Source organism: Vigna unguiculata, chromosome 1, assembly GCF_037176805.1.
Source record: "Vigna unguiculata cultivar grain cowpea cultivar isolate G323 ecotype 2 chromosome 1, ASM3717680v1, whole genome shotgun sequence".
Lineage (NCBI taxonomy): Eukaryota > Viridiplantae > Streptophyta > Magnoliopsida > Fabales > Fabaceae > Vigna > Vigna unguiculata.
The window spans coordinates 463,261-471,749 of record NC_140792.1 but is presented as its reverse complement, the minus strand read 5'-3'; the positions used below and the strand labels follow the sequence as shown (position 1 = coordinate 471,749).

Below are 8,489 nucleotides of genomic sequence, written 5' to 3'. Positions count from 1 at the left end.
GCAAAAATATGATGAGCAAATTAATTATATTTCTTATGGTTTAAATTTAAGTATTAATGATAATTAACCTAATTTATTAAATAATACATTGCTATTTTGGGATGCTATTAAATAATCCATCTAATTTCATTGCCATGCCACTTCATATCCTATACACTTTATTAGAAACACCGAACAAAAAATAGAAATGAAGAAACAATAAAGAAAAAAACAATTTATCACTACAACAAATATAATAATAAATCAGTAAAATATAAATGGAAAAAGGTGATTTTAAATTAAAATTTACTTTCTTTCAAATATCTGATTTTCTTTCAAATATCTGATGAATTCACATACTTTTTATAAAATGTAAAGTAAAAATAATGTTTTCTTAATCAGATTGAGTCTTTAGAATAACTTTATTTTCAAATGTTTGGAAGAGAGAAAATATTATTAATGACAACAATAGTTTTTTTTAGAGGACAATTTTAGTATTATTAGCTAAATTAATACCTTTTTTAATTTAGTAAATTAAATAGTTGATTTTTATAAAAAATAACATTTTAGGAAAAAGATACTAAATCTGAGTCTTTTTTGAACGTAGAATAAGTTTTGTGTCAGAGTATTAAAAAAAATCATTAATTGAAACTAATTAAAAATCATGACCAGATTCATTCGAATAAAACAAATGATAAAATAGTTAAAAGTTTTGAATGAAATCAATAATAAATATGAGTCATTGGCAGCTTCAAAGTAAAACCAAAGAACACAAAACATTGCATGTTAGATTCACACATTACACGGTTTGTGCCCGTGGCATTTTGGTCTTTCTCCCTTTCTATCACTGTTCTTCTTCCTTCTCTCTTCACTTTCTTTCTCTCACTTCTCTTATGAATCAATCTCTCATCTCCAAACATCCACACATGCATCACCATCAGGTATGTTCATTCCGTGCTACTAATTTTAGACAACTTTCAAATTCTGAAATACCTAATCGGAATTACGCAAAAGAAAAAAATATATATTGTACTGATTGGAATTAGTTCTAGTTCAGCTTGATTTGTGACCCCATTTTCGGGAAAAGGAAAAGGGTAGTCGTGTTATTGTTGTTATTGTTTAAAATTTTAATCTTGCTTGTGCTGTGGATCTTTGACTTCAGTTTAAGATTTTGAATTTTCTTTTCCTTCACTCTTTTCAGCTGTTGTTCTGAGTGAATGCGGCTACCCTTTAAGGTATTACTTCTGTCTCTGTAAAAATAGATTTAAAGTTCCTCCTTTTTTTCTTTTGGATTATTGGTGTAGTAGATTTTGTGATCTGGGGGTTTGGTTATCCTTTTGGGTTCAAAGATTTAATGGGGTTAGGTTATCTGAGAATTATAAACGGGTTATGTTTTGTTTTGTTTTTTCATTTGCATGTTGCTCAATGTTATTGCTTTACCGACAGTTATTCTTTGAATGATAGAAAATTTGTGTTTGTTCATGTGACTAATCAGTTGCTCAAGGCTTGTTTTGATATTCCCTACAGGTTTTTTACTGTATAGCTGGACAGTTTCTTGCACTTTTCTTGGCTTTTGCCTCTTTCCTCGAGGGTTTATTTGGTTTTTCCTTTGCTGGATCTTGTTTGCCTAGGTCTTCGGTCGGGATGAAACATGAAGACTTCAGTTTGATTTTACAATAAGTGTATGTCGGTGTTCAGCAAAGTCAAGTTAGCATTGAGATTCAGAATAAAGAGAGGAAAAATTGGTGTTACCTTTCTGATTTGTTGGCCTGGTATTGTGAAGGAGTTTAGTTGCAATACGACTAGGGATATTTTTTACTGATTCTACGATGGATTCAATTCAAAAGAAAGTTTATTACTGCTGTGTTTCTAAGGGTAACACGGTCCTCTATGTGTATAGTGGTGGAGACGTGGAAGTTGAGAATGTTGCAGCCTTGTGCTTGGAGAGTGCTCCTCCTTTCCACAGGTGGTATTTTGAGACAATAGGTAAAAGGACTTATGGTTTTTTTATGGAAGATGGGTATGTTTACTTTGCAATTATTGATAAAGGTCTTGGTAACTCGGTGGTTCTTCGGTTTTTGGAGCATGTTAGAGATGAGTTCAAAAAGCTGGCCAGAAAAGGTTCAAGAGGAATTTTGCCAAACATGAACTCAATCCACTTTCAGGAAAAGTTGGTTCCTGTCATTCGCAGTCTGATCACTTCATTGGAGAGTGTCTCTCATGGTAGTAGTAATTGGAGAGATGAAACTTCCAATTCTTTTCAAGTGGATCTGTCTCCATCACCAAGTAGTTTGAATGGACAAATTGAAGGTGCTAGTTCAACAAAAGCTCCATTATTGGGGAAATCTAACAAGCCAGATAAGAAGAAAGTGAAGGATCATGTGATTGCCATGAGAGATGTTGAGTTGGAGGAGCATCGAAAATCTACAGATAGAGGAGCAAGGGCTGATTCAGGCAATCTGGAAGGTGTAAGCCAATGTGGTGCAGGTTCGTCAGTTGCTTTGCAAAAGGATATGGGTTCAATGAGGATAAGATCAGCTCCTCAAAATATTCGGAAGAAATGGTGGCGCCAAGTACGCATTGTTTTAGCTATTGATGCAGCTGTGTGTATAATATTATTTGTCATCTGGTTAGTAATATGTCATGGTGTATCCTGCATACGATAGACTTTGAACTTCTTGCTTGACTGAATTTGAGTCACTACCATATGGAACATGACGTTTTCCCGGTATGATCTGGTCGGCAACAGAAATCGGTTTTGTCGGTGAAGCATGAAGATGGAAGTTACAGACTGGTCATGTTGATCAGATCAATAGTGCTATTTGCAGGCTCGTGCTTCTTGTCACCTGTATGTAGGCAATTTAATTTATCGACTCTACTGTATAGTTTCATTCTTCTAGTCATATGTACTTGTATATGAATTTTGCGAAGATTTTAAAGGGTCTTGATTGGCCTGTTTCTATAGATCTTTTTTTGACTGGTTTCTAATATAGAGATGACGAATATTCTGAAATCTCAAGTTCTATATGCCGAATAACTCTGCCTTCAAGATTTGTTAGATATGTTCAGACCACCATTTATAGCTTAGATATTGTTGCTCACTGCTCATAAAATATATTCTTTTAAGGTATGTCTAAATAAGTAATGGAGTTCAGAGAACCACAAGCCGTAAATTAGTAGTTAAAGAAAGTATATAGAATCATAGATCATTAAGTATGTCACAGAAATGTATAGCTGATGTTGCGAAAAAGGAATTATTCAAGATAGCTTGTTCCACTTCAGTTAGTGGGTTCTATGTATGTTTTGCCTAATAGTGAAGAGTATCTTTGAAAGTGGGTTGGGAAGTGTGTTGCTAACATTTCTCTTCTGAAAAAAAAAAATGAGTTAAAACAGCTGTTAACGGTTTATCTATCTACTACGCAAGGAGTTCCTCCATTAAAGGGGTATGAAATGTTCTTAGCAGTTAACTGTAACTTGCAAATAATTTAAGACATTTGGCTTGAACAAGGAGCATGATTTAAAATTCTCACACTACTACCCAGGCATGGATATCTAAAGTTGTAGCAGTGTATAAGAGCAGAAAATGATAAATGTCTACCCCATAATGGCCTGGGTTGGGGTGGAAAAAAGGGATGTAGGAAGAGAAAACAAGGTTCGATAGATAAAGTGAAGGGTGGTTTTATGGAAAAAGAAGGAATACATGAAAAGAAAAGGCAGTAAAAGTGGCATGGAATGGGATAGAAAGTGTATTTTGAGTATTTTTCGCATTGAGTGAGGTTGTGATTGTCTTCCTAGAAATTCAGTTGTTTGCCTAGAAATCCAGGCTAGTTTTGCAAATGAAAAAGTAAGTTTGAGTTTAATCTCAGAATTTTTGCAGTTGATGCAAATCTCTGCATCATGAAACAAAGGAATAAACAAATGAACAAATTGGTCTGGCACACTCATGCTTGCTTTAGTGATCACTTGCAACATAATGATACTTTTTCCCCTTTTTTCTTTACTCACTATTTGTAGCCCCTTTGTTGTAGTTGAAGTGGATCGACTTGCTTGTGTAGTTGAGAAATTTGTTTTATTTTCCCCAGCGCTAAAACTTACTGATAAAGTTAAACCTGTTGCTTGTGCAATTACCCTTTCATTTGATTTGAAACTCTTTGGATTTTATCACAGCAAAAATTCGAACTTAAGGTCCTTCTTGTAGCTCTGGAAATGTTTGTTTATTTTTATTTTTTTTATATTTACATGGTTTTTCTCACCTCTTACTGCTCTGTTGTAAAACGTTTCCATGTAAAAATAAATCATCAAAGTAGCCATTAATTCTAGAAACACCTCATAGATAGATAAAAATTTAACACATGAAGTTGAACCGATTTGTTATGCCTATGAAGAAGTCTCGATTACTTGTGAACATTGACTACAAGTTAAAATAATTTTTTAGTGTTTTTTATGGCTTCTTATGTCACATAAGAAGGATTCAAAGATTCAGAAATTTCGAGTCTGTGACCTGTCAGAGAATCAGAGTGATCTTTTTCATTATCATGACATCAATAGATTGACCTGGTTCATAAAAACACAAGTATGGTGTCATGTACTACTAAGTTGAGGTGTCCAAGTCCAACTAACATGTACTTTTCATTTCAAAGTTTTAGTTTATCTTCTTTCGATTGTTTCTTTGTATCATAAAACTTAAATCCAAAATCTGGAATCTCCCTTAAAGGGAAATTTACTCAGAACTCACCAAATTCTTTTCAAATGAAAACTACCAGTAAAAATTGTATGGATGCTGTAGAAACAGAGTTAGGAGTACAATGTTGTACACTCTTTTTTGTAAAAATTCTAGTACTAGATATGATGTCTGTGTTGTCCATATTTGATTATATTTTATATGTTTTATAATCTTTGAGACATTCTTTAATGTTTTTAATGAATTGGATGAAACGTCTGTAGAAAATTTATTCTGTTGACTTGTTCGCTATAAAGATGAAGTCAAATTGCAGAAATTGGTTTGATGGCTGGAGCTGTGCTTACTATTTTGGTTGTACCATTTCCTTGTCACATTCAATAAGTTAGGTATCCAATGTTGGTAAAATTATTTATGCATAATAACTCTACTATTGATCTGGCTAAGGATAAAGCTATTAAGACAAGCTCTGTATTTATTTTAAAAAATATTTGTTATCAGTTTATATAAAGTAAAAAATTCATATAAATAAGAAGGTTCATAGCTTGAATTGGATTTGGCTAAATTTATTATCTAACTTGATCAAAGTTACAGCCAAACTAGTTAAACATGCATTGATTTCACATTTATGCATGTCAACTTCTAAGAATCTTCTTCACTGTATTCATACCTTTTATGGGGAAACAATTGGCTTCATTTTTTCTTGGGAGTTTTTCTTTTTTCATCTTTTTCAACAGTTCTTATTATCTTGACAAACACAAAGTGATCTATGGAGGCCTATTTTGAACTTATGTTGGGTTAAGAATAGGTTAAACATCTTTTACTACTGTCTTGGCAAAGTACTAAATCTTTTTCTTTTCTTTTTTTTCTCATAGAACTCACATTAGGTGTTCTTGTTATAATAATATTATAAAACCATTTGGTTAGTTCATACATTATATTGATTAATTAAGACAGTAAAGATTTTTATCTCATCGTGAAACTTTACTCTGTTATCTTCACATGAAAGGCTTCAGAGGAGAGTGAAAGGATTTACTTTTATAACATATTTCAATTAAAATATATAGGATTCGTACGTAGTACAATTCTTTGGTAGCACCTTGAATAATATTAATGTCAAGAGTTCTAGACAGATTTGTATATTAATGTAAAGTTTCAAACTTACCCCTACTTATGATATTGGTGTCAAAAGTTGCATCCAAAAAGCTATCTTCCCTTTTCTTTTACTTAAGTCTTTTAATCTTTTTTTTTTAAATGGATTAACTTTAAAAATCAATATAGAATGTTTCGTTGAAAAATATGCTATTTGTTCATGGGAAAATGTCAAAATTTAAAATTTCTTTATAAACAAGACTTTGATTTAACAGAGGCTATATTACTGATATGAACATTGCACACTTGTACTAGTAAGGCACATTTATTTTACACCAATAAAAGTACACATTAATTAATATAATATCCTATATGTAATGTAAACCTATGTTAAAAGTTTATTATTTTATGGTACAAAAAGGAAAAAAAAAAGAACTAAACAACTATTTTCAATACAAATAACTGTGCTGACTAAAAGAATGAAGGACTGAGATTTGGTGTGTGAATGATGGACTTTGAATCCATTTTCATGCAATAATAATCTATTTTTTACATGTTTTATGTAAGTAAATTCACAAGTATATTATGTCTTTCCGACAAATTTCATCATAATAAGAAAAAGAACTTTTCATTTCAAGGAGACCATCATATCAGTTACACATCAGACACCACTCAGTGATGATAGATTTTGAAGAATTTGAGCAAAAGCTGCACTGTTCATTTACCTGCATGAAGAAGAGCTTTGTGTAGAAAAACAACACTTTTGTCAACATCATCTTTAAATAAATAGGAACAAGAACAAAAACAAATTTTCAGTTTTTTCTGTCAAATTTATTATTACTGTACACAGGGTTTATATATATTCACATTCTTCATTTGAACAAGTAAAAAAACTTGTGACACAGTTGCTTGTTATAATTAGCAGACTAAATTGTTGACCTTGCAAAGTGAACACCATGATGATGCATGTTCTAAACAGTTGAAAAGAAATATGAATTAGGTTTTATTTTGTGGTTGAATGAGGTACTATAATAGGTTGGCACTTTGTCTGGTCTTGTTGGAGGAGTTGTTGGAGTGAGGAGTGGTGAAATGAAAGAGAAGACAAGAGTGAGACATGAACTTGGTCCCCTCCAAATGAGTAATGAAAACTGAGACTTCCAAATTCCATATCTGTCACATGGAAGATAGCTCTTAGTAATTTCCATCATAATTCACACTCAGATAAATCTTATAGTCTCCATGTCTTGTTTACAAGATGCTTTACCTCACTCAATCATGCAAGCACCATTTGTGCATATAAATATAATTCCAAGTTCGGATTCTTTATTAGATTTTTTTGGTATTATCCTATGTTAAACGTTAAAAGTACACGAATATTATACTTTAAAAATCTTTTTAATATATTTTAAATCATCAAAATCAATGTCTATTTGGGTATTTGAAGACACAACAAAGAATTTGAACTCACACATCACAACAAATATATATCTTGTGCGTGAGATAAAAAATGGGTGATCTAATAGCAACCTGTCTGAGATAGGAGGTGGAACTAATGCCCAAAAAACACAAATGTTATTAAGATTATCTCTAGTCTGGCTTTGATACTATGTTAGAAAGTGAACTTTAAGTTTAACTCAATCCCATAAAACCGTATTGAAAGGTGAGGTTTGCATCTTATTTATATATATTATAAAATTGTCTTATCTTTAGTAAATGTAAGACTTCCGATCTGCATAACCAAATTGGGGTTCTAGCTCTCATCCTTAAAACTTGAACTTAAAATTTGTCCATAAAATCCTTAATGTTATAAACATTTTAATCTATAATTATATATTTTATTGCACATAAAATATTTTCTCTATCCATACATATACACACAAATACACATCAGTTTTATCATCTCATACATGTAAAATGTAACATTTGATACTATAATAAAAATATACAATAAAATTGTTCTTTATATAATAATTACTCTCCAAAATATATTATCTTAAAAAAGATAATCATTGCCTCAAATGAAGATCAATGTTAGATCATGAAAGTATAATTAAGAACACCTCATCCATTTCCTTATGAGATGATGAACACTACATGCATGTTCATAACTTTCTTTGTTAATTCTTCCTTTCTTCCATCTTTATCTTCTCTTCTTCATAAAGAAAGAAAGAAAGAAAAAAGTTCTTTTGTATTATTTGTTAACTTTCTTTCTGCTTGGTTGGTCTTATTTACTAGCAATGCATCATTATTACACATTCAAGTAAAAGCATAAAAAGGGTTTTTTTTTTTTTTTTTTTCTTGCTTTTGGCTCCATGGTTTCAAGTTCATTCATCTTTCTTCACAAAATGCAACAAGTGGCAAACAAGGACTAAGGTTTTACTAAAATCTCGTGTGTTGTTACCTTTACATCACATGCATCACTCCTTTTTCCATTAATGAACTTTATTTCTAGGGCTAACTAATTAATCTTCCCCATGAACTTGGTGTTTAATTCCACGTGAAATCTTTCATAATTTAATGCATTTGATATAAATAATACAGATCCATTCAAATTTTTATATTATTACTATAACTAAAAGTTAGCATTGGTTGGTTGTTATTAATCAATTCATAACAAGCTTGTTGAGAAGTAGAATAATGCATATAATAAAACAACATTAAATATGAGTGAAATAAGATATCCATAAACTATAACAAAAAAAAAAGTGTGAATTATAAGAATAAGAAAGAATATATGTTG

At 31.2% G+C, this 8,489-nt stretch overlaps 1 protein-coding gene across 3 annotated transcripts; it reads left to right on the top strand.

Annotated features, from left to right (window-relative positions):
• Positions 1-730: 730 nt before the first annotated feature.
• Positions 731-2,992, top strand: LOC114195797 (SNARE-like superfamily protein). Of its 3 annotated transcripts, none has more exons than XM_085669516.1 (3): positions 731-920; positions 1,181-1,214; positions 1,611-2,992. In XM_085669516.1, exon 3 carries the CDS (start codon positions 1,809-1,811, stop codon positions 2,643-2,645), a length of 837 nt encoding a protein of 278 aa, XP_085525642.1. In that variant the 5' UTR covers positions 731-920; positions 1,181-1,214; positions 1,611-1,808; the 3' UTR covers positions 2,646-2,992. The 3 variants fall into 3 exon arrangements, with proteins under 3 accessions (XP_085525642.1, XP_027942055.2, XP_085525645.1); XM_028086254.2 differs by having other exon boundaries at positions 1,507-2,992; XM_085669519.1 differs by having other exon boundaries at positions 1,484-2,992.
• The last annotated feature ends 5,497 nt before the right edge of the window (positions 2,993-8,489 follow it).

Coding starts and splice junctions, on each gene's coding strand:
- LOC114195797 (XM_085669516.1), top strand. CDS start 1,809: ATGGATTCAATTCAAAAGAAAGTTTATTACTGCTGTGTTTCTAAGGGT.